This window comes from Poeciliopsis prolifica, unplaced genomic scaffold, assembly GCF_027474105.1.
Source record: "Poeciliopsis prolifica strain line A6 unplaced genomic scaffold, Auburn_PproV2 SCAFFOLD014, whole genome shotgun sequence".
In the NCBI taxonomy this organism is placed as follows: domain Eukaryota; kingdom Metazoa; phylum Chordata; class Actinopteri; order Cyprinodontiformes; family Poeciliidae; genus Poeciliopsis; species Poeciliopsis prolifica.
This window is the reverse complement of record NW_026562389.1, coordinates 11746475-11773202: the sequence shown is the minus strand read 5'-3', so window position 1 is coordinate 11773202 and position 26728 is coordinate 11746475. Positions and strand designations below refer to the sequence as shown.

Sequence of the window (26728 nt, the reverse complement as noted above, 5' to 3'; positions counted from 1 at the left end):
CCCTGAACTCACTGCAGGAAACAAACAGAAAAACAACAAATTTTAGAGGAAAAAACTCAAAACCATGAATGACAGGAAATAAGAGACTCATTAAAATCCTCTAGTTTCTCCTGAATGTGATCTGAACTCATAGCAGAGCTTTCATGACAAAACATTCATAAAAACAATCCAGATTCAGACATAATAACATTAAAGTCAAAATATTGACTGTTTTTGGGTTTTCTGTACTTATTATCAGAACCACATCACTGCTGAAAATACTAAAATCAGACAAATATTTATATTTCCATGTCATGAACATACATGTGATGTTCTGCTGACATTCTGCATCATCAGTGCAGCTGTGCACCAGTCAGCAGGAAGGAGATGAATTATAGTTACATTCAATGCAAAACTGCTTGTTTATGTATTAGAGTACATTTTATGTATAAACGTAGAGTTACTGATGACTCTGTATGACACATTAACATCATCATCATCAATATCATCATTATCATATTAAAATGAGCCAGACTCCAGCCGGGTCCTGATGTTCGGTCCGGTTTGGGTCCAAACAGCTAATGGCTCTGATACACATATAATGAAACTAGAGTCAGCAGCAAAGCGAATGCCAGATACGTCCACTTCCTCCTCTTCTGGTAGAAGTCCTCCTGCAGCTTCCTGTTGCGGGCCCGCTCCTCCTCCAGGTTCTGCCTGGTCTCCTGCAGGTTCTGCTTCAGGTCCTGGTGCATTCGCTCCAGGATGCCGGCCTTCTCTCTGTCCCAAGCGTCCCGCTCCCTGATCCGCTCTCGTCTGCACTGATCCAGCCTCTGCTCAGCCGCCTCTCTTTGCTCTCGCTCAACTTTCACTCGGTTTTCTGAAGCATCTAGTTTTTGTCTCCACTCTTTTCGCTGCAGTTCTTCCTGTTTTCTCCAGTTTTTTTCCTCTTCTTCACGCTCCTTCTTTCTCTTCTTTCCTTCACTCTCCATTATTTCATCCTTTTCTTCCAGCTGTTTTCTTTGCTGCTCATGTTGAGATTGCAGAGTTTTAATATCGTCTCTGTGTTTCTTCTTCAGCTCTTCTTCCCTTTTCTTTACTTCTTCTGTCTCTTTCCTGAGTTGTTTTGTTGTCTGTTGCTCATCTTCACTCTTCTGTTTCACATCCTGTAGTTCTGCTTCAACTTTTAAAATCCTCTCAATCAGCACCTTGGTGAACAGGTCTGTTGAGAAAACGCTGGACGTTTCACCACAAATCGTCTCCAGCGTCTCCATCAGTTCTGGGATCTGCCGTCTGTCTCTGATGTCCAGAACTAAATATCTTCCTCCACAGATCTGGAGGAGATCCTGGATGTGTCTGTTCTCCTTTATAAAGTTCCCAACAGCTGGATGTTTAGGGTCTGACTCCACAGTGAAGAGGATGGTGGTGAAGTCATTGACTCTGGAGCTGAATGTGTCCTGGATGGTGTGTAACTCTCCCTTGTCTTCATCAGTGAGGGGACCCACAGGCAGGACCAGGATGAAGGCGTGGACACCCTCAGGATCACAGAGGGAGACACACCTGAAGGATTCCTCCATCACTTCCTGCTGAGCTTTTCCATCCAAGGCAGGCAGCTGCACCAGAGAAACCCCACGTCCAAACACCTCTCCCTGCTTCCTGAGCCTCTCTGGAGGAAGATCTGGCTGACCTAGGATGACCTTGGCTGCTGCCGTCTTCAGTGGTTCTCTTGAGCCAAACAGAACCAGGTTCAGAGGTTTGCGTTTCTCAGCCACAGTTAAACCTTCATCCTTCTGCTCAGACACTGGAAATAAAAATGAGAGAAAGTCTGAGTGGAAAAGATAAAACCAGGAAGCTGGAAATCACTTCAGCTTCTCTAAAAAGTTTTAAAAATCCTCCAGAACTCAGAACGTCCTCACCAACTCAATTCTCAAATCCAATATGGCTGCCATTTATTTAACATGTAGAGTTAAATAATAATAAATCATGCACTGCTAAGTTTGGATGCATTAGCAGACAGCGGCTACTGGTTTCTACTGGAACACACACCCACTGGGTGTGACATTCACTGATCTGCACTCTCATTGGTTTGGTGAATAGAAAGCCAATTTTATGCATTTGCTACAGTTTGTTAGTTTATTATATTTTAAGTACAATTCAGACTAAATCCATACTAAGATGCTTTTCTTCCCACTGTCGCCTCATGCATCTTCAGCATGATGTTGCTGTAATTCTGTGTCGGCCATCTTTAATTACATCCCCTGTATCAAATACCAATATTCTCAGTCTCTCATTAATTCATATATTTTCCAGTTTTAGGTCAGTTAAGATTAATAAAGTGGCCAAACATCATAATAACATTATATAAGTTTATTTTAGAGACACTTCAGATAAACTAAATTCTCTGTATGTTTAAACAATTTGGTAAATCCAAGATGATGTCAGTTTTCTAAGTTTATGGAAGCTTTTCAGTGACATCAAGCAGAATCAGAGAAAACAGGAGACAGTTATGGAACAGATTTATGAAACATTATGAATCTGAACTGTATATTTCTTTAATATGTAATTTTTCATCTTCAAAAGCACCAACTATACAGACTGATCTAGAAATGATTATCTGGACTCATTTCAGTCGTACTCACTGTCTGGATGCAGCAGGTCGTTGCTACTGTAGCGCTTCAACGGTTCCACAACATCTGGCACTGAAAAGGTAAAAACACCTGAGTTATTATCAGATAATCCTCATAACATCTGACCACTGCAGTCCTCAAAGACACAACTTTCATCTGAGCCTCCGCTGCAGCTGAATCCAATAATGAGGTCATGAAGGCTCTGGAGAGCTGATCACAAAAGGAGGAGGTAATCAAGCCGTTTCATTCCAGCGTTTTGTCCCTGTGGCACATGGAAAACCTGCAGGACACGGTGAGGACTGGAGTTTGATACCCGGGTCTTAGAATAACATCCTGCTGGTTATTGTTAGTGGAGAAAAAGGAATCAGGTTGAGCAGGTCGAGGTCTGAAGTTAATGTGCTTCATTCAGGACTTGAACATGTTTCCTCTGAAAGTTGAACTCAGACTCTTTAGCTTGGAGAAGAAAAAACCTCAGAGAAACTTTTCACAGAACCAGAACCATTCAGCCACCATTTTGATTTTGAAGTTTGACAAAGTTCCTGGTGTAGGATGACGTATTATTGTGTGTAAATATGAAATGCGTTTTCTGTTTATGATGTGTGAGTGTTTGGTATTCATTTTGCAGTTCCACAGCTGATAACGGGTCAGTGTGTTGCTTAAAGTTCAGTTGGTCTGAATCCAGAACCAGTGGAGTTCAGTGGAGATGAACATCGTTTTATTCATCCAGAATAAAAACGGTAAAACGGTTTGGTTCCATAATCACCTGCTTCAGTTTTTCATTATCAGTCATATGGATCTGGCAGCCAAAGCAAAGTGATGTTCAGTCAGTTATATGGATGAGATGGAAACAGTTCAAAGTCTCTTTCATTTTGAATAAATAAAATCATGTGTGTCTGTCAGAGTGGAGTCGTTCCTCACCAGGTTCTGCAGACGCCATGACGCCACGTTGCTCTGGTCACCAGACGATTCAGATTCCTTCAAGATTTAAAATACAAAACATGCAAATCAATTATTTTCACATCAGTGCAACAAAATATACAAATATAGAAAACATGACTTCAGAGATAAACAGAAAACAGAAGTCATGATGATGAAAATGATCGGTTCTGCTCTCATCACCAACCAGAACAGGAAGTCCAGAGTTCATTCAGTCGATGCAGAAGAAAAACTCCTCCATGTTTCCAGATCTCCACATCTGCTGTTCCTGCAGGCTCCAGGAGAGGGCGCTGTTCCAGAGGGAAGAACCAGGAGAACCGGATCAGAACCAGTCAGTACTGAGGCTTACATATTAACTATTCTAAGAAGACCTGAAGGATCAAAATGTCTGCAGATGGAAATGAACCAATCAGATCAGCTGAGCTGGAACCAAGCAGGAAAACCCGGAAACAGGTCCAAATATTAATGTTCTGGAATCTGGGTCAACATTAAATACTGATTCAATGTTTGTTTGTTTCTGAGATTGTTGCCCAAAACATCAGAGAGCAAAACCCAGAAGTTTCATCAGAATAATAAAAAAGAGAAGCAAACAGCAGCAGAATGTGAAACCAGTAAACCGTAAACTAACTACACTGAGTTTCTACTGGAAGACAATCCAAATACTTTAGTATGAGTACTAGTATTGGTATTAGTACTGGTATTAGTAGTTTGAGTGTAAATGAGTTATGTAACTATACGTGTCACATGTTTCCTCTTCCATTGAGTTCACTGAGTCTCTTTTAAAATATTGATTTATTGGCTTTAAATCAGAATATTTGCTGTTCACAGGTTAAAACATCCTAATAAATTCTCTGTTCCAGCGTTAAAACAAACTGAGACACATGCAGTTTTATTTCCCGTCATGTTTCCTCTCTGCTGAAGTTCAGCTCGTCATTAGTGACTTTAGTGGATCAAGTTTGGTTTTTCTGCAGAGTCACATCTGGTCAAGTTTTCTATAAACCTCCTCCGACAGAATCCTGACTCTTTCTCCTGTTTCTGTGCAGGAAGCAAACATGTCCCCTTTAAGGACTGTGTATCACCTTTAAGGACTGTGTATAACCTTTAAGGATTGTGTATTATCTGTCGGTGGACATTTTAAAAAGACGCCAGTTGACAGCAGCTCACTGCGGCTGCGCAGTCCGTCTCTGGGCAACCGTGACAACAGCATCAGTTTTATGTCCTATTTCGGTCCAGCAATGACCTTAATAACCCCGCGTTTTGTTTTGGTCATTATTATTACATTATAGTTGAGATGTGTGTGTCTATCAGCCATTTGTAGCAATAATGAATAAATTATGTTTAATTCGGAGCGGAAACAGCAACAAGCAGCTGCTATTGTAGCCTAGCTTACGGCTAATGTTTCCAGCTCTGACTTCACTCACCTTCTGTCTTTCAACCTCTTTGAAAAGCTTTTCTTTGTCCCTCCAGCTTTTCTTTGTCTCTCCAGCTTTTCTTTGTCCCTCTTCCGTGTTCAGTTTCCTGCCCTGGAGTTTATTCTGCCCCCGTCTTTAGCTCCCAGTTGCCCGGTTCATTACTACAAATGAAGTTAAAGTCAAACCGCCTCAGCGCGTCTCTAAGGGCCGCTGGCCCTCAGAGCTGCAGCTCCCTGCTTGGAGGGAGAACTTCCTGATCAGCGCTGGTCCTCTGGTACCGGCTGGTCCTCTGGTACCGGCTGGTCCTCTGGTACCGGCTGGTCCTCTGGTACCGGCTCTGGTATCGATCATTTCATACACAAACAGCTGGTAAGTTCATAGAACGCTGACTGGAAAACAATCCCCCTCTAGAGCAGCGCCCCCATGCGTTGCACACAGAGCATAGCCACCTTTAGTGTTTCTGTCACATTATCAAACTTTACTCACCGTATGCGCTCCTTCCCACCCAACCGCTAGGGGGTGCATTTGGACATCATTTAAAAGGTTCCTGGCATTTGTATCGGTTTTTTTCCAACAGACTTTTTTTCACGGCAACCGGAAACTATATTTGAAAGGGCTGCGGCACTTCCTGTTTTGGTGACTGTAATTCAAGTACTCTGAAAAATGGCTCTCCTCCTCCGGTCCTTTTCATCGTCCTTACTTAATTGAATGAAAATATATACAATGTACCATGTTAATTAGACCTTTACCTGCGGATGGATGTGCCATATAATGATGGTCCGCAGTAGCATCTTTAGCCTGTTAGCTTTCTGAGAGGACAAACTGCCGTTTCTTAGCGCTCTCGAAAGCAGTCTCTCTCATTGCCGGTGCAGTGAAGTTATTCCAGGCAAACGGGGAAGGAACAGCCCCACTTCTAAGGCGGCTGGTGGTGGATCCGCTAACAAAATCCTCCGGTGTGAAGTGGCGGCTACATACGAAACTGCTCCCCGTCTTTATGCAAAAGTCCGGACCTTCATCTCTTCGGATCGCCTGGATCCACTGCCTCGGTTGGTCCATGTCCGTCGGGAACGCATGATAGGACAGATACGGCTGTTTTCTTGCCCCACATGAACAACCAGGGACTGAACAAAATCAACTGCACCGAGACTGAAGTTGTCCAACCCCACATCCGCTTTAAAACCCGGAAGCGTGAAAAAGTAAAGTTTCCTACTGATTAAAATACGTTTATTTAGGTAATAAAAATATAAAACCAAACATTTTTTCAGTACTTCAGATTGTCGTAACGTGGATAATGGAAAAACCACTGAAATGTTTGCTTTCATAGATTCACTAATAGAAAATAAAATCATTTAAAGATCAGAAAATGTATGAATAAGGATAAATTTATTTCCATTAAAAATAAATATTAGACTTTAGAATTTTGAACAATAAGTCAAAATATCTTCAGTTTTTAGTTTCATAAATGTAAATAAAAAAAGTTTTACAAAGAAAAACAAATTACTTCAGAGAATATAAATCATCTTAAATAGATTAGTTTCTTATTTTAATCTTTGGTGATACTGAACTCTTGTCATGAAGTATTAATGTCACTCTTATTTATCACCAAATCAATACGAGTCCATTTAAATTCAGTTCAGTTCAATAGAGTCAATATTTTATAAAATACTCATAGATCAGTAAGAAAATGTTTCCAATTAGTTATTTGTCAAATAATTAAAGATACTTTTCATCTTTCCTATATTTCCCAACTAAAATGTATTTGTTTTATTTGTCTGATGTAATATTTTAATTCTACATGTTATGTTTATTTCGCTGCAAACAGAAAATCTTAATGATGACCAGAAATAAAGGCTTGAAAACATCAGTTTATATGGAACCAATTTAATGTACCAACGTTCAGTGATGGACTTATTGAAACACATACATTTTGCAAACATAATGTGCACACATCAAAACATCAAATTTAAATAAATAATGTGAATTATATTACTGAGTTTAATACAGTCTGATGCTTCACATTGATAATTTATAAACTTTAGTGGAAAATTCAACAACTACAGGTGTACTATATTATAACACACTCATGTGTAAGACGATGGATGGAGGGAAAACATCATTAGGGCCAAGAAACATACAGTATATAAGCCAGAGACAAAAAACATACAAATGAGAAACATTTACTGAAATGTATCACAGTAGCAAGAGTTACAGAAAAAAAATCTATAAGAGTTTAAAATTTAAGTGACAGTTTTTGAAACAGATGAAGGAAATTACAAACTAATCGTGCTCCCATAAATAATGCAGTAAAACAGTTAAACTGAAGGTTTTCTTTAGAGGAATGTTTTACTGTTATGCTCTGACACACAAATAGAGAAAAACCTTAGGTAATTACAAAATCTAATTTTCTCTAGGAAAGGTGACAAACTACTGACAGAATTAGTAAGTTTCTGATCATTGTTAGATACGTTCTAAAGGTTAATTTGTTAAAGTGTGTGAGACGTAGGTGACCTTTCTTTAACCTTAAACATGTTTTAACAGATGGTCATAATTCTCTTTAGTTGTAAAACTGTCTCTGTTTACTTTCTGTGCTCCGTCTTTTCCTCATCAGGAGAGCCCCCTTTATTTCCTTCAATAAAAGACCAGTTCTGAAAACAAAGGCCAGAACATCTGCTGGAAGAAGGAGCTTTTCTATGTCTTCTCCTTTTGCAAAAGAATTGATCTAAATTAACATCATCTGTGGTAGCTAGGTAAACAAAATACCTATCAACTATATATTATTCTACATACTGATGACCACTTATTGTTTTTCATACTTTAATTGTGTTGTACCTCAGAGTAGCCACACTGAGCACCAGAGCCATCAACCCTCCCCTTTGGCCTTTGTCAGTTTGTCACTGTCTCCATATGGTTTACCAAAACACAGTGTCACACAGATGAGACTAACTCATGTTGAAGGAATGTTTATTAGAGAGCACATCCTGTCACCGGAAATTAAAACCATTTAATGATTAAAGTCATAAATCAGTCCACCAATTAAATGTTGTCATAAGGGTGTCTTTATTTCTCTCTCCTTTAAGGTTTGGTTTAATCTCTTAAGTTTAACCAACATTAATCTAAAGAAGCCATTTCAACCATCCTCAGCCTCAGAGACACAAACGTAGCATAAAACACACAGAGTGAACTAGATGTGGCTTCTTTAATGTTAGATGGGTTTCTAATACTGTAACCAGAGAAGAGATTCTGATCATAGAATAGTTTTTGTCTTCCAGATAAGAAAAAATGCAAACTGCTAAAATATCAAACTGTGGAGCTAAACTCCCAGCAGCCTGAGAGAAGAAGGTTAAACTGATAATAATTTAACCTGTTATTATCAGGTTAAACTGACCAAATTCAGGAAGAAACTGAATCATGATTTTCTTCCTTTTCTTCGCAAGAAAATGATTATTTTCTTCCTTTAAATCTCAGAATGGAGATGAACCGAAGACATTTTCCATAATGTCTATGAACACTGGGCTGAGTACGTTGGTGACGGTTACGTTGCCCATCTGCTGGGACCAGACAGAGAGTCCAGTCCAAACTGGTGCTAACAGAACAGAAGCCAGTTTGTTTTCTTTTTTTGAAGGAAACTTGTTGTTCATCTCCATTAACCTTCCAGTGGTGAAGCAGAAGCTGCTGGTGGTGGTTTCCTCATCGATGACATCATGGATGACATCGAGTCCCAGCAGGTACGTCTGGGGAAAATTACTACCTCAGAAAAACGCTTCTGATTCTTCACTAACGGGACATTAAAAAGTCTAAGGAATCTGGAGAACATCTCACAGTCACAACATCTAAGTCACATGTGTCAAAGTCGAGGTCCGGGGGCCAAATTTGGCCCACTGTAGCTTCTTATGTGGCCCTCAGCTCCAAATCACATCAGTAAGTTCCTCCAGTTTTTCACAAATCTGCAAAATTCACTAAATCAACACATTCCAACATTTTATCTGATTTTACTGGAAATTTTTCTCAAAATTGGCCAAAAACTTTGAGTTTAAGTGACTGTGCCTCATCTTTGATGTCAAGCTGTAGTCAGTGATCAATACAGCGATTAATAAAAAGTCACATTTAACATCATACAGGAGAGCAAATATAAAGAATCCTTACAGATATTCCTAAATTAGCATCACAAAATCTGAGATTTTAATGGCAAAAAAATAAAAAAGGATTTTTGCTGATCGCAAAATCCTGGATGGACTGATCAGTGTGGAAAGATGTTCAGTATTATTTAAAGCTGAAACAAACAGTGATTTTTGATATTTTAACAGTTTGATGATTTTTATCGATGCTTTCTGACACAACCAGCCTTTAAGAACATTCAGGTTTTTGATAAGGCCCAAATTGAAAGTGGTGTTTCATTTTCTCTAAAGTCATTATAATTATTTAACTTTCTTAAGCTGAAACATCTGAATTTCACATTAGTTCTCTCTAAACGTCAAATTCAAAGGAGCCTCTAGATTTGAAATTAGTTTTTTAACAGATTTTTCTCATGGTTTTCAATAATAAATGTATTTATTTAACTTTAGTCATTCATACTGTCGTGCTTTTGGTGCCCGGTGTGATGGAGGCGTGTGGGCAGGTGAAGATATACAAGAACAAAGGGTCTCTTACATCAACTTTACTTCTGTAAAGCTGGACTCTGACGGCTGTGTGACAGGAGGATGCTATTGAAGCATCAACGTCTTCCACCCACTCCACCATTCGCTGGTCAAACACAGGAACTCTGAGGAGAAAAGTGATTCCACCGTGTCCTCTGTGGTCTGTGTTTCTGACCACAGAGGACACAGAAAGTCATTCCTACCTGTTGTGAAACATCTTTAAAAATGTCTGTGGATAACCAACATTATGTGCAATAAATTGAATTACAACCAAACGTATTACTACAACTCCCCTTAAACTCTTCACAATACATTAGGACTTCAATGTGTCATTTTTGATTAATTAACTACACTGACTTTTAACACAATCAATTGCTTTTTATTATTATTATTATTATTATTTTTTACATTATAAAGTTTCTCAAGCCAGAAACTTTGCATTGTGTAAATTTGATGCACGGCAAAGATCCTCTAAAAGCCTTGATGGATGATGAAGCCATTTCTCTCGGCTCGCTGGGTTCTGATTTCTGGTTCTAAACTGACCTGATTGGATAAAGGAACAGACTGTTGTTGCGTTCACGTTGTGCTAAAAGGAATTAGCCTGTTAGAGAAGCTATTCAAGCCTAAAATAACATCTTGATGCTGAACCTGATGCCAGCTTCCCATGACTGGCCTGGGAAGCTCTGTTGCCTCAAGAACAAATTATAAAATATTAATATTTGTGTTGCTGAACTTATATGTCTATTTAGTCAGTAATCTTCCAATTTTATGAGTTTTGAGCTGGACTTTTTCTTTTTTGTGATATATAGTTTTAAATCAACATGAGATTAATTGCAATCAATTAATTACGGACGCTGCTATTAACTCAATGTTCTTGTTAAATTGGGTTCCACCTCTGCCATGTTGTTGGCAGATCCCGTCCCTGATCCCTCAGCAGATCTCCACATGTTGAAAACGGTTTTTCATTGTTCATCCTGACTCCATCCTGGCAAAGGGTCACATGTTACATTTTGAATAAAGACAAAAATTGATATTTAGTCCAGGAAACCTGATGTCATTTTTATTTCACAATACAGAATAACACACATTTGCAAAATAATAAAAAAGGAATTAGTACATTTCCTTTTAAGGGATGTTTATATATGAAAAATGTTTTAGAAAACATACAGTTCCTAACCCCAGATTAATAAATTCAAAACAATGTTAATACAGCTTTGTCATTCTATTCAATGTATTGATTTATTATTTATGTATTAAGAAAATTATCCGTCTGATGTTTTGCTCTGTTCTCTGACTCACTGATCATGGATTATAGATCAGTTATTTCTCTTTTAGCTCAAAGTCCTGCAGTGACAATATACACATCATAATGGCTTTTACAAAATGAAAATGTTAATTTTACATACATGTCAACATTTTTCACAATATTCTCAACATTTGAAAAATTAAGCTCATAACAGATTCTTCATTTTTATAAGCAGAGCAACATTTGAACTTTTAATGCTTCAATATTATTTTATCTACAAAAGAAAAGAAAATGGTTACTGAATCATTTACATTTTTAACACTTTGATCATTATAAGCAGCTATGAAATATTAAATTGTTTAGTTTTCAGTCATTCATGATTTGAACAGACTTGCTGCAACAAGCTTTATTTGATGAGGTGTGCAAAAATACCAGGAATCTTTTAATAGATTTATATTCAATGCAACTTTTAGTTCAACATTATGTTAAAAGTGTCATTATTTAGCAAATCAGAACCATTCATGAAGACTCCTCCATGTTCATGTCAGTCTCATGCACAACCTTCAGGTTTTCATGGTTGTTTTCATTTATCTGCAGGCAGAGAGCAGAAAATCCCCCAGAACATCTGGTGACCCGCGCAGCGCAGCGTCTGACCCACACTCATAAAGATTCATGTCTGTAACATTTTCTGAAAATAACCAATATTAATGTTAAGGCAGAAACAAATGAGATCACCTTTCAGAGTTCAACTGACAGTTCATTTCTTCTTCCATGTTTACTTACTGTTTTATGACATAATAATAATGTCTGACTGTTTTCATGAGGATAAATTATTACTGTGTTTTGCATGTCTTCTGAAAGTGTTTAACTATTGGTATGTAAGGGTTTAAAACTTTAACCATTCCTTTGATCTCTGCTTGTTTTCTGACTCCTTCCCTCAGTTTCTGTCTCATATCTTCCATGTCTTTCTGGTGTTTCTGCTCCAGTTCTTTGAACTCATTTTCATGCAGTTCTTTTGATGTTTTCTCTTTTACCATTGTCACATATATTTCTTTCTCTTGTTCATATTTGTCTTTGAGGTTATTAATTCTCATCTCCTCCCTCAGTTGTCTCTGTTTTTCTTCCTCGCGTCTCTTTTCAGGTCCTTCTTGTCGTTCCTCGTCCATCAGCCTTAATTTCTCTTCCAGTTCTCTTCTTTTTATCTCCAATGATTCATCAGCAGCTTCTCCTTTTACTCCTGATTCCATCTTTTCCTCTAAAACTGCCAGCTCCTCCATCAACAGTATCTTTTCCTTTTCTTCTTGAATTTTCCTCCACTTCTCTTTTTTCTCCCAGTATTTTGGTTCTTTCTTTCTCAGCTCAGTTTCTCTGCTGATCTCTTCCTCTATTTCCTGCAGTATTTTTCTCTGCTGATCGATTTCTTTCTCCAGTCTTCTCTTCATGGCCTCTTTTTCTGCTGCATGGTTTCTCTCAAGCTCTTTGACCTTCTTGTTTATTTCTTCTTCTCTCTGATTTGCAATGTTCTGCATTTCCTTCTGAATAGCAGCTTCAGCCGCCTGCAGCATCTCATTGGTGTAGAAACTTCCTCCATTTTCTTTCACCATGTCGTCAATCTTTCTGATCAGCTCTCTGACCTGAGATCGGTTTCCTACTTCCTTATTGTTAAACACATGATATCTTCCTCCACAGTCAGCGATCAGCTTCCTGAAAGAATCATCACTGTCCTTTTCAATATAATCTTCAATGCGGCCGTTATGTTCTAACAAATCTCTTCCAGTTAACAGAACGATGGTGAACTTTGCAGAATCCTTTCCAAAGGTTTTCTTGATCATTTCTATCGTCTCTTTCTCCTCTGGTGTGAATCTGCCGATCTTTACAACCAGCAGGAAGACATGAGGACCTGGAGCTACGAGAGTAACACAACCTTCCAGCTCATCCTGAATCTGTTTAAGACTCATACTGTTGTCAAAAAGTCCAGGTGTGTCCACCACAAACACCGACCGTCCATCTATTTCAGTCTTTTCCTTCACACATTGCTTTGTAACTGATCTCTGACTCGGTTTAGCTTCAAACTCTTTTCTTCCCAGGATGGTGTTTCCTGATGAACTCTTTCCACTGCCGGTTTTCCCGATCAGAACGATTCTGATGTTGTTTGGATTTTCTTTAACACCTGTGAGAAAAATACATGAAAAAGAACAAGTCAGAGAAACACACAGGAAAGATGAACCAAAACTGAACCTGACTGATGCTTTAACAAGAAGTTTTAAACCTGTAGAGGAAGAGAAAACGATCCAGTGCTAATGAACAACTTCCAACTCCTGATTCATGCAACCATTTTGAAATGGACAGATAGATGCAGATATGGACACAAGGACAACATCAACATACGTACATTCTCTCTGAATGTTTGTACTTGTGCTTTTCTGTTTGTATATGGATATGTGGATCTGCTGTTTGCATGTAAAGGATGTTGACATCATTCTGCAAGAGGTCAATATGTCAGAAAGAGACAGGAGTCAGTTGATGCTGTTCAGTTTGAAGTTACTTTATGAAAACCTTATGATGACTCTTATAGGACCTTTTTAACTATTAATGCTCAGATATTTCCTGGAGCTTTGTGTGGCTTATCTTTTTTTTGTGTGGTTTATAGTTGGGATTTAATTCAACTTAACAGTGATTTTTCCTACACATTTATTTCTAGAAGCTGCAATTTATCACAGGGTAAAGTGTGAAAACATGCCACTCTGGTTTAACCTGAAGCTACTTTATCAACTGAAAATACAATAAAATTTTCCTTGAAACTGATAAATTATAACAGTTATCATTTTCATCTATAACCAGGCAGTTAACCTGAAAGCACACTGAGCCCTGAACTTGAGTTTTCACTGTGTTTTCTGAAAACGTCTCTGCACTGCGCAACATAACATGATACCGGATCACAGAACCGGTGCAGGATGAAGAATAAGCTTCAATCCTGAGGAACATGTGGAGAATGATGTTTGATGCAGTTTAGTAAATCAGATGATTGGGAACAGAAAGAGATTAAACTGGCAGAATGAGAAAATATAATAATTAACAAAGAGAAACTTCAAAAGTAGCAGAAGAAAACGAAACCCATCAGAATCCAATCTGCACAATGAACAGAACACAATAATAACAAAGAAACAAAAACACAGGAACAAACTGATCAGGCAAGAACAAATACCAGGGTCAGAACCAAATATAGTAATAAATGGTGCTGTAGTGATAGATCTGGTTCTGACATCACAACAATAACAACAATAACATCTCTTCAGAGTTTGGACCAAACTGATGTATTTAGAAACTTTTGATTGAATCAAATTTTTTATCCTCATATATCTTCTGTAATTTCTGGACACTTTTCAGCAGCCAGACCAAAAATCATACCTGTCCACATCGACATGAAGGGGTTCTGGCTGACGACTGGTTTGGGTTTCTGGTTCTGCCAGGCAGAATCTTGGACCGGCGGCGGCAGTGACGGTGGAGGCAGTGACGGTGGCATCTGGGGGGCTACAAGACCACAAAAAGGCTTTTGGTGACACTGGAGTTGATTCTCCCTCCCACATTTTAACAAAAATAAATGTATGTAGAAAAAAGCATCAGATGGATGTTTTGAAAATTAACTGCACTGTTTTCAGCAAGTGATGTAAAAATACTTGAATTGCATTACAGCAACCAAATATTACAGCATTGCAGCTGCTGATCAGCTTTCTGGGTGTTTCCTCTGGTGATGAGCTCCAACTCTTTCAGAATAAAAGACCTCCTGACCATCACCCTAACCTTCATCTCTCTCATGTTTGTCATCATTTGAACGTCAGGATCCAAAACATTGATCGGGCCTCCAGTCAGAAAGCAGCATAACTGTCTAAATTAAAAATATTTACAGCATCAACATGCATTTGGTGCATTAATCCGTCCCTCGTTCTACTTATTTGCTATTTTTACACATCAAAAATCCAGGATGAATTATTTCCATCCTTGTCAGCAGCATCTTTACTGAGCAGGTTTAATTTTACTTTAAAATCATAATGATTGTAGAGATAAATATAGTTTATGAACATTCAGATCCTACATGACATTTGACCTTTAGTCCCTCCCCACAGTGACTCATTATTTCCTTCTGATTCTGATCCTGATGGCATGTTATAAACGATCAATCAGAATGTTTCCTGGCCCATTTTCTACTGTTCACAATGTTAAATTATTATAGAAACAGTCTCCATATTTGCTGAGGGAGGAATCTTACCTCCAGGCATTGAAACGAAGGTTTTGACTCCGTGTCTTGGTTCTGGCCGGCGGTCCGGCCAGCGGTCCGGCCGGGGCGGCAGGCGCGGTGGAAACCGGGATGAGGACCGGGGCGGCGGCTGCGGCTGCGGTTCCTTCAACTCAAACGCTATAAGACCACAAACATGTCAAACTTTCTCCAGTGAAGCAAGGAGAGCAGAAACTCTGCTATGTTTTATTTATGTTTGTTTTATGTAAAAATGCTTCTACATATTTGTATTATTGCAATATGATCAAGTATTAAAAATATTTGGTTAATGCACACGATTACAAAACAACTCACTTTTAATGTTCATGAGAGCAAAAGTTTGAACTGTGGATTAATTAGAAAAACTTTTATAAAAGTATTTTTATGTAACCTTTTTTATTTATCCATTTACCAATAATGAAAAAAAATGGATTATTTCAAACAAAAAAGTTCCTTTATTTAGATATTTATTCTTTAAATAAAATCATCCCACCAAAAAAAAGTTTTTCAAGCTATAAAACTGAAGAGTCATTTTCAGCATAAACAAATTAAGTTTCTGTTTTCTGTTAACCAATAACGAGTCCTGAATATCCATAATATCCGATATGATGAGACTGACCTGGAAATGAAAAAGCTTCAGTATTTGACTCACAGTGGGACCGTCGAGCCTCCAGGCTGTTGCTGCGTCGCTCAGGTCTGACATGATCTACAACAAAAATACAGCAATTAAGTTACAAACTAAATCTGTTCCATCATTGGGAAATGTCTACATATAGTGCAATATTATGTTATTTTCATCTCACTGCTAAATAAAATCTTACCAAATTCAGATATGACGTTGTACAGGTGGGATTGATCTGCCAGGAAAAAAGTTTGACTGTATTTTATTTTAATTGTTAACATGATAATAAAGTTTCTAAGTGTTATGAACAAAACTTTTGTCAACAAAAACCAAAAAATATTATTTGCATTACCTCTCATTATAACTCAGATTTGTGCTGAATTACACAATAATCTAATAAAATGATTCTTTAATGTAAATAAAATGAACTAAATACATTTTAATGCTGTGAATCTGTTTTCTGGACCAGAACTTGTGACTAATGACAAAATGAAAAAGCCTCTTGCTTTTCATAAATCCTGTCATCAGGATTTAGTTTCTCTTTAGAGCATGAATATCATTTATTAACTGACCAGCAACAACTGGAGTCCAGTAAATATAAAGAGGATTACTGCAGACAACAAGGTTTTACAGTCAAGATCATCAGTCCAAACATAAAGGACGGCATTTTATAGTCATTATATTTACAGGAATCTAACCTTCACACACTGTTCTCTGGCTGCTGCTTGGTTCTGGCTGCTGGGTCTCCATGACACCAACCTGGACTGGCGGCTGCTGAGAGACTGCAAGACCACAATCAGACTGACCACAATCAGACTGACCACAATCAGACTGACCACAATCAGACTGACCACAATGAGACTGACCACAATCAGAACTGACCACAATCACAACTGACCACAATCACAACTGACCACAATCAGACTGACCACAATCAGACTGACCACAATCACAACTGACCACAATCAGACTGACCACAATCAGACTGACCACAATCAGACTGACCACAATCAGACTGACCACAATCAGAACTGACCACAATCACAACTGACCACAATCACAACTGACCACAATCAGACTGACCACAATCAGACTGACCACAATCAGAACTGACCACAATCACAAACTGACCACAATCACAACTGACCACAATCAGACTGACCACAATCAGACTGACCACAATCACAACTGACCACAATCAGACTGACCACAATCAGACTGACCACAATCAGACTGACCACAATCAGACTGACTGCATCACAGCTGGGTCAACTCATCAACTCCATTCAGAAAGTTCAACAGCAGCATCACTGGATCTGCTGTCAAACTAAACTGCAAAGTGGCAACAGCCAAACTGGGAAGTTCCCAAAACCTCAACTGGTCACTGATGTGAATAAAATCAGGTTTTGATTTTGACTTTTAACCCTTTTAAGTGATTATTATGTTATTGAAGTGTTTCATATATATACATATATATATTGTATCAGTTATGGTTATGCATTCACACAAAATGTGGATTGAATTCTAAAACCGTTTCAAGTTTTTGCTCAAGTCAAAGCAGGAGCTCCAGTAAAGAGACGAAGTGAAACGCCTGCATGTCTTCTCCATGTCTGGCAGTGAGAAGCTTCATAAATAGACATTAAATTTGACTTTTTTCCTGAGAGTGTCTATGCTGGCAGGTCAAAAAGCTAAATGCTATTCATTAAACAGTTTGTTTAAAAATGTATTCAACAATGGAAGCACCATCCAGTCATAATGATAGATATGAAACAGAAATGAATGTTGAACTCACAGCTTGGCCGAATAAACTTCATGCTGTTTTGGCTCCTCTCAGTCCTGAGATTGCGCTCTATGACAGAAACACAGCAAAGTGTCACCCAAATCTGATCATACTGAAGAAACATCACTTTAAAAACACAGTAAATAAACCAAAATAAATATACTCCATATGTAGTGTGAGAATATGGTGTCTGACAAAATATAAGCAGATTATCTGGATTCTGATCTTCAAAATGTTTTGTGCTCAAAGCAGAAACAATGTGACATAAAAGTTGTTCTTAAATGTTAATACAAAGAACAAGCTTGAATTTACTGAATGATGTAAAATGTTGTTATGAAACAGAAGTTGTTACAAAGAGGAGCTTTATTAGAAAGTTATTTAAAGTTCAGAAAAACTTTCTTCCATTTGAATTTGAGTCACAAAAATATAAATCTTAAATGAAGTGAGATACCAGGTGCATGAAACAGTTGGAGTCTTCATCCTTGGAGTGGCAGCAGGAGTTCATCCCGTAGCTGCTGGTTCAAATCCTGCTCTATTTGCCTGTCATTGTGTCTTTGGGCAGGACAGTCACCCGCCTTCAGAGGGCCCAACAGGGGGCGCTGGTGCATGGCAGCCTGGACGGCAGCTGTGGCTACTATTTAGTAGCTTTTCACCATCAGTGTGTGTGAAAATCACTGAATGTTTACATCCTGCAGGAAAACATCAGGTTTCTTTCTCCACATGAACCGTTTCCATCACTAATATGTGAAAACGTTTTGATATGCTGCCAATGTAAAAAAAAAACTACATGTTGCAGTTGTGGTTGTAGTGACTCTTTGTCTATGAAACAATGAATAAATAAATAAATAAAAAAATGCAGTTCTGTGTCGGTTTATTCCAAAGTTCCAGGCAAAAACAAAAAACCTGCTACAAGCTTCACAGGATCCGTCGTGGTACATTTTGTTTGCCTGGTTGTCTGACCTGCTCTCCGTCTGACTGGACGGAAAACAGACCAGATGACGACTGAGAGGATGTTCGACTGGCTGACCGGTAAAATCCATATGACCACTTCATATTAATACATGAAATACTCATGTCCCAAACTGAAATTAATTCACTAATTAAATTATAATCACACTCAAGTAAGTTTGTTTTGAGAATAAGTTATTAAAAACCATGGCGGTGATGGATGTAAATAGATGAGCTGTACTAATAATTCAGCCCTGAAGCTGGAGCTCATCACCTGCCAGCCAATCAGAGGAGGCGTTGGTGGACAAACAAGCCCCGCCTCCTGCCTGGGAGCGGCTCCACGTGCAGCGTTGTGTGTAAACTGCAGCCATTTTACAGAAGAGTTATGGATTCAACATGTTGGAGTGACAGTGAGAGTTCTGGAGGAGCCAGCCGCACGTTGTTCAGGGACTTTAATGTTTCACACACAGCAGGGACTCATGGGAAATATTTTTTACCTGCAGTTTTGCAAAATACACAAATTTTGGTATAGTTCAAAACCCAGTTCATCTGAGAACAAAAAGCTTTTCATCAAAAAACTATTGTTTTTCTTAATTGGTGTGTTCCTCATAAGTACATTTTGTTCCAATTCCAATTTTTGGAATTTTATGGTCAGTAAAAATGTACCACAATAAAAGTAACGTGACAGATTACGTCCTTCTATTCCTGGTGGTACATTAAAAGCTTTGGATCAATCTGGTCTTTTTTAAAAAGGTTTTTGACCAGATTTATTCACTTTTTGACTTTATGAATATTGAATTGTCCCAAATGAATATTGATTCAGATCATAAAGTTCATCACCATGTTTACTGATGGAGGAATCTTACCTGCCACCGTTGACTTGGGGACGTTTCTGTTGGATCCTGATTTCTGGTTCGTCTTGTGGGTTAGCCAAGATGGTTGTTGCAAATTCCTAGCAGAGGCTACAAAACCATAGAAGTATCTTCTGATTGTGCTGCAACATTTTTTATTCTGCAAGCAGAGAAGTTATTCTCCTGTTTTCTGTACAATGTGCAGCACATTTGGTGAGGGCCCTTTAAGTGGCTCCTACTTGACCGCCTCACTTATTTTTTTTCCAAATTGCTGCATCATTTAACAATTAATCCGGCAACCACTGTTGCAGAGCTGTGGAGTTTACTGTATCTGTTGTTCTGACAAGTGAGGAAATATTGCTCAATGAAACTGGGAATGGCAGCGACTCTGGACTTGTTTCCATGCAACTCGTTATTTCCCAACACTGCTGTAACTCTGACTCTTTCACCATTTCAGTTTTCAGATTTATAGCAACACATTTCTGTCCTGGAAGCCAGACGTGTCCAGCATTCAGGAGTTTCTGTCCTGCAGGTTTTAGATGCATCTCTGGACCAAATGCATGGCTCATTATCAATGATTCGTTCCAAATCAAATCGTTCCCTGTTCGTGATTTATGTTTCTACTGTCTTTCAGTATTTGAACATTTTCACTCATTTTGGTTTTGTTCTCCAGTTTGTTCACTTTACTTCTATAAAATATTAAACATGAGGATTCAAGATCAAACCACCGGGATCATCTGGTCTGTGGTCATAGCAGCATTTAGTACTTTATTTTTCCAATCTTAATAAATTACAAAGGTACAAAAAGGCAAAGAGGTGAACTGACCAGCATCCCACCAAAGATGGGACAAAACCTACAGTTGTCATTTGATCTGTTAACTCCTGGTTGGGTATTTATCTGATTGTGCCTTTAATTCAGTTAATGATGCTGAAGTCCTAAATCTACAGACACCTTTAAACAGATAGTGTCAGTTTATTTATATAGCACTTTTAAAAGAAGGTCAAAACTGCAACAAAGTGTTGTACAAATGTAATAGAACAAATTGACACAAAGAAATGAAATAATAATAAAACATCACAACAGAAAAGTTACAGTATTAAATTTATATCATACTTTATTGCTAATCAGAAATCTCACCTTGCCACCAGGCCATTATTTTTCGAACATCGCCTACTTCTGGATTATTGGACTCGGTAACATCAGGACGGGCTGCTGGCTGCTGGACTGCAGGACCAGAAAAATGATTTCAGGTCTGATGGTTTATATCACACAGACTCCATTACATCCAGAAACAGTTTGTTTCAGCATTAATGGAGCTGCAGTACACAGAAGAGAACATCTTTTACTGTCTTTGGATGAGTGGAGCTGGCAGCAGAACTGAACTGAACTGGCTGTCATGATACGAACCATGAATTATTTAACTGTGAGGTTACATCTGGCTGTAGTCACAGTCACATCTGGATGCAAAAAGTGTTTCCATATCCAATTCATTACACCTGTTTCCATTAAACAAATTTATTTGAGTTATTTTAATTGTCTATTACCATACACTTTATGGTAATGGAAACTCAGTTGCTGTCAGGGAGCTGAAATAACCATGAAAGATAGAAAACAGTCCAGTTAATCAGGAGCAACCAGTTCAGCCAAGCAGGACTTTCAACAGGAAGTTAGTGATGATGTCACTTTTCAACAGGAAGTTAGTGATGATGTCACTTTTCAACAGGAAGTTAGTGATGATGTCACTTTTCAACGCTTCAACTTAGTTTGGATGCAGAAGGAACAGAAGAAACTTATTTCTACCAGAATGCAGTCAAAGCTATTTTTAATCAATTAACTGGTATATTCAATTGTAATGTGTCTTTGATTAATATCTTTGTTTGGCTCAGTAGAGTTTTACCAATTATTTGATTATTTTCATTAATCTACAAATGTTTCAAATAATTAACTATTAAGAACAAAATCATTTGTTTTTTTATATTTTTCTTTTTTTTGTTGCAAAAGTCATTTGCTTTTTTCAAATTATGAGCCATACGACTCCAGTATGAATCAAATAAAGTTATGTATCTGTTTACCAATAAAAGCCCTGAATATTCAGAATAATGAGACTAAATTGCAAATAAAAAAACCTAAATATTCAACTCACAGTTTTGGCGTTTGAAGTTGTCTCGCTGTGTTGTGACATCATCATCTACAATAAAAATACAGCAAATTTCTGTAACTTATAACAACCAAATAAATCACATTTAAAGAACTGAGCAAAACCAACAACCTAAATATCATTGGTGTAAATGTAGAGCAAAAATATGATATTTAGGTTTTATTGTACTCATGAATAAATTTTTACCAGATTCGTAATCTGATTGTGACACGTTGTACAGATCTGGTTCATCTGCAAGAAAAAAGTCAGATTTTCTTATGAAACATCAGTAGAATAATATTTGGATTGCTATATTTTAAAACTTAGAATTTTAAATAAAACACTGAATGGCTTGTAGTGGTGTTGGATTTAATCAGGTCCAGAGAACCTCAGGACCTCAAGGTGTTCAGTAAACTCTCAGAGGTTGATCTCTGCAGAACTTTGCTTCCCTTTGCAGAGATTCTTCTCATTAAAGAGCAAAAACTAAGAGGAGAAACTAAATCAGTCCATCCAGGCCGAAGCTTTTAAACTTTCTGAATGAATGAGGATTTGTCTGGTTACTGAGTTTGGTTCTGGTTCTGTTCTGGTTCTGTTCAGTACATTTGTTTAGTACCAGTTCATAGCAGGACATGTTAATTAACTGCAGTCCCTGGACAGGTTAATGTGATCAAACACCATTTAACACATAATGAATTGCTCAAAAACCTGTTCAAATATATCTGATAACTCATAAAATACTTTCTTTGCCTTCATCAATAATTCTCCTAACTCTACGCATTCAACAGCCATACTTTGGCTGCTCATAACATGTTAAACATGTTAAACATGCTAAGCATGTTATGAGCAGAGCATGTGATAATCTCATTTGGTGACTCCAGAGGAATCCAAGGTGCATTTCAGAAGGTATGAAAAGAGAGTCTTGAAAAAAAGACAGCAAGAAAAAGATCTGTTGGAAACTTCAAAAGTAAAAGATCCATGAATTTAAAATGAACTAAGTAAACTTTTGAAACCTTTCTGAGCTTTTGGATAGAGTTCAAGTTGAATTCAAACCTAAGCAGGTAAATTCATTGCCATTTTTTATTTTCTTCTCATTCATTTACATATCTGGATAATTTATATTATCATCTGTATACATAACAATATTAGAGTCATGCACCAGTTGGAGATTATTGATAAACTGATCAAAAGCGTTAAAGTCGAGCCCTGCAGCGACAGTGACAGCGTTTGATTGCAGAGTGTCTGGTTTAATCATTCAGATTTAAACCTTTAAACGACAGTTTGTAGTTTTGTGTTTTACCTGATGTTAGCTCTAAACCAGTAATTCTGCTTTATTGTGTTCATTTCTTTGTGTTTGATTATTCCTTGTTACTTGGATCTATTTTCTCCATCACCTGCATCTTTCTCACTCTGAACTTTATGATTTCTGGGCTGCATCAGTAAATGATCTTTGGTCCAGTTTTGTTGTTTTATATTCTGTAATTCCAGGATGTTGATTTTATATCAATCCTGCGGAGCAAAGTCTGATTATAACAGTAAAACAATAAAACACAAGACCTTTTATTACCATGTCAGGTGAAGGTGAACCCAGGCCTTAAAACTTGTAACCAATCAAAATGGTGAAATATATTTATAGTTACAGTCAAACACATTAAATATTAACATGTGTGTCAGAACTCTTTACTGTGTTCAACAGAAACTAAACAAATGACTCTAAACACATCATTTCCACACATGGAGTCATTTCTAATAACAGATTATGAATAGTAATGATAGTGGTTGGAGTTGCCAGTTCAATTCCCGCTCTGCTCTGTCGTTGTGCCTTTGGGCCTCATTACCTAGAAGCTTGTTATCAACAGTGTGTATGGGTGTGTGTGAATGTGTGTGTGTATTGTGGTGCAACACACACACTGAATGTATTGAGAAAAGCTTTGGGGACTAAACAAATACAAACCATTTACCCCAAGAACAACTGAAGACAATTATTAAAACCATGTAGATGACCCCTAACCCCTAACCCCTAACCCCTAACCTCTAACCCTAACCTCTAACCTCTAACCCTAACCCCTAACCCCTAACCCTACTAAAAATAACAGCATAGGTTATGGCTTTGGCAATAGTTAATGATATTATTTCTACATCAGTACAGAAAATGTATTAATTATCAATGTTTAGTGAACTCACGAGACGACGAAGAGGCCATGGTGACACAGAAACCAAGATGAGAATCCGCTACCCTAAAAGAAAACAAACATCTGAAGGATTTCAGCAGCAGATTATAAATCCACAGATTTAAACTCTGTTCAGCAGTCAGACATAAATACACAACACTGACAAAGCAGTGTTGAAATTTAAAGGTTCAGACTTATTACAGCTCAAAGCTTGTGCTACAGAACATGACCATGAAGTAAAGTATTAATGAAATAAATACAAACATTAAACAGATATATTCATGTATTTAATAATATGATGTGGAATTGAAGATAAATTAATTTCTTTATGAACAGAATCTTGACAAATGAAGCCAATTGTGACTAATATTTTTCAGCGTTAATAAAAGTTTGATGCATTTCTGTGGAGACAACATACTGTGTATCTGTGCACATCTCATTACTGGAAATGCATTCATAAGAAATATGAAAAAGCCAAACTGTTCAGTTAATTTTGGTGTTTTTGTGTCCTGAAGTACAACAGAGCAAAGCTGCAGCTCAGTCATGAATTTAATGAATGTTTTTTTCATCATGATGACCAGAAGATCATCATGATGAAAAAACACAGAATTATTCTCTGTGAAGTGAAATATACAGAAAAGGATTTTTAAAAAGTATCAACTTTGATTTCAGAATTTTGACTTTACAGATTAAAGTTAGAATTTATTTATTTATTTATTTATTTGTGTGGCCCAAATCTGTAAAGATCTCTTGTTGCATTTATATAACAAATACTCCTGTTGCTCATGTGTGAGAATGAAACTGAAGTTCAGCTCTGCTGGTTGGATCAACAGAGATCATCTGATAAGCTTATCTAATCAGGAAACAGCAGGTCAAAGGTCAGCCTTATTGGAACCTGATCATTTTGTTGGAGTTTCTGAGTTACTGTCAGTCCTTTATTAACTGGGATATTAAATATTATTTAAGAAAATAGCATTTTGAAACATCAAATAAAACTATTGTCACAATTGAAATATTTTTACTCTGTGTGTTTAAATTCTGATCCTTTTTGGTTTCTTGTCATTTTCAGTTTATTTCTCTGTTGAGTTTCTTTGTTTCTGCTTCACTTTTTCCCTTTTGGATGTTTTATTTCATCTCCCTCTGTGTTCATTAGAAACTCATCAGAGTTTCAGTGTCACTCCTCATTTCTACTCAATATTTAAATTTTATGGTTTCTATTTTCACTGCTGTTTGCAATTACTCAAACTATGGAAACATTTATCAATATCTTTAAAATTATATCAGCAAAAACAAGAATTTTCTGCACAAAGTTTCCACATTAACTTAATTTAGTTTGACATACTTTACTCTGGTAAATTAAAATGTTATCTGGAGATTTATTACACTCTGTTCCTGAAAGCATAGAAATTAATAATCATCATATTGAGAACAATGTGTAGTTAGACTTCTTTCTCCTGATTTTAATGAGTTCTTTAAAACAATCTTTGAGTCCATATGTTCAGAGGTCAGAGTCAGACAGCAGCTAAAGGTTCAGCACAAACAAAGTATTTGGTTTCATCTTCATAACCTCTATATTTCTGACCCGACTGCCGTCAGGAAGACATTATTTCTGGTTCTTTGACTAACTAATGAACTGAACTAAAGCTGTATTTCTTAATGTTTTCATTCCCTCAAAGTAAATGAAGAACAAAGTAGATTAAATCGAAATAATCACTAATATTCAACAGATAAATGTTAGTAAACCTATACATTATGGTTGATAATTGTATTTTCAATGTATTTTATAAAGTTCCAGTTAAATTAACCTACCTTTCATGTGAATCAGTTGTTTTTTCTCTGTGTTCACTGAACCAGTTTCTCTGCACTAAAATGAAATGGTTGCTCTGCCAGCAGGGCGGGGAAGACGCTGAGTTAACATTTAACTTACGCCTCCTAAAACAAGAATCATCTTTAATGTTTACTGGAGTTTTATGGAAAACTCTTCCAGTTCCTCTGCACACATCTCACAACTGAATGTTTAATTAACAAAACCTTGAAAAACTCAGACTGCTGTGAACAGTCATTCCTTTTGCTCCAATTATAATCAGTCACTGAAGGGAGCGAAGGAACAGACCTGCTGCAGCTGCTGCTGCGTCTGCTGCTGCGTCTGCTGCTGCTGCATCTGCATCTGCTGCATCTGCTGCTGCTTCAGCTGCTGCTGCTGCTGCTTCAGCTGCTGCTGCATCTGCTTCAGCTGCTGCTGCATCTGCTTCAGCTGCTGCTGCATCTGCTTCAGCTGCTGCTGCATCTGCTGCTTCAGCTGCTGCTGCATCTGCTGCTTCAGCTGCTGCTGCATCTGCTTCAGCTGCTGCTGCATCTGCTGCTTCAGCTGCTTCTGCATCTGCTGCTTCAGCTGCTGCTGCATCTGCTGCTGCTGCTGCTGCATCTGCTATATCAGTATCAGTAGCTGCTGCTGCGTCATAATGATAAATAAATGCAGAATCAGTTTTTCTGATTGTGGCTTTAGATGTCAGGTTTGATTTCTTTCTTTCTTGCTGTGATCAGAAGATGAATTTCTTCAACTCTTCCTAAAATGTGACAAGTTTTTAAAAAGGGATCCAAGACACGTGTGTGTAATAATCCCTTTACAGTAAAATCTCTGGCTATATGTATGTTGTTGTTTTAAATGCTCCTGGTGCTGAAATGTGAGAATAATTTTGAAGCTCATCTCTGCAGGAACAGACTGTAACTCATCCATCCAAGATCATTTGATGGTTTGATTTGATGAGGAAGCTGCAGTGAAGCTGCAGGTTAAAGGTCGGCGTCATTGCTGAGTCATTATCCATAAAAATATATTTTAAATACTAAAAATAAAAAAAACATTCATTTCTATCTGGTCTCTTTAAGCAGAACATAATCCTCAGGCGTTTAATCAGATTACATTCTGATCATTTCTGAGTTGTTCATTATTGTTGTTAAGGTCTTGCCATATTCAGTTCATCCCTCTGTGTTGAGCCACTTATGTCTTTTAATTTCTGAGTATTTTGTTTAGACAGTTTAAAGTGAGACTTATTTTCTTTTGCTTGAACCACAAACGGCTGAATGATCATCAATGTGTTTCAGTGAGCTCCTGTCCAG

At 37.6% G+C, this 26728-nt stretch overlaps 2 protein-coding genes across 3 annotated transcripts; both read right to left on the bottom strand.

Moving 5' to 3' along the window:
• Positions 1–557: 557 nt before the first annotated feature.
• On the bottom strand, positions 558–5300 carry LOC129366046 (golgin subfamily A member 6-like protein 7). Its single transcript, XM_055039634.1, has 5 exons — positions 4961–5300; positions 3727–3829; positions 3522–3578; positions 2616–2675; positions 558–1777 (listed from the first exon to the last, which is right to left on the bottom strand). The coding sequence occupies exons 3-5, from the start codon at positions 3538–3540 to the stop codon at positions 558–560; spliced, it is 1299 nt and encodes a 432-aa protein (XP_054895609.1). The 5' UTR covers positions 3541–3578; positions 3727–3829; positions 4961–5300.
• A 5344-nt stretch (positions 5301–10644) lies between these two features.
• Positions 10645–25480, bottom strand: LOC129365900 (uncharacterized). 2 transcript variants are annotated; one of them, XM_055039451.1, is made up of 13 exons: positions 25421–25480; positions 23625–23677; positions 21651–21695; positions 21450–21494; positions 20444–20530; positions 19321–19416; positions 17519–17575; positions 16425–16508; positions 15926–15961; positions 15757–15810; positions 15099–15245; positions 14240–14362; positions 10645–13001 (listed from the first exon to the last, which is right to left on the bottom strand). In XM_055039451.1, the coding sequence occupies exons 2-13, from the start codon at positions 23641–23643 to the stop codon at positions 11665–11667; spliced, it is 2130 nt and encodes a 709-aa protein (XP_054895426.1). In that variant the 5' UTR covers positions 23644–23677; positions 25421–25480; the 3' UTR covers positions 10645–11664. The 2 variants fall into 2 exon arrangements, with proteins under 2 accessions (XP_054895426.1, XP_054895427.1); XM_055039452.1 differs by lacking the exons at positions 21450–21494; positions 21651–21695; positions 23625–23677; positions 25421–25480 and having other exon boundaries at positions 17958–20524.
• Between the last annotated feature and the right edge of the window lie 1248 nt (positions 25481–26728).

Coding starts and splice junctions, on each gene's coding strand:
- LOC129365900 (XM_055039451.1), bottom strand. Junction 15,811..15,925: donor CAACGTCATATCTGAATTTG/GTAAGATTTTAT, acceptor TTTTTGTTGTAG/ATCATGTCAGACCTGAGCGA. Junction 14,363..15,098: donor CTTCGTTTCAATGCCTGGAG/GTAAGATTCCTC, acceptor GTGGTCTTGTAG/CCCCCCAGATGCCACCGTCA.
- LOC129366046 (XM_055039634.1), bottom strand. Junction 1,778..2,615: donor CGACCTGCTGCATCCAGACA/GTGAGTACGACT, acceptor TTTTATTTCCAG/TGTCTGAGCAGAAGGATGAA.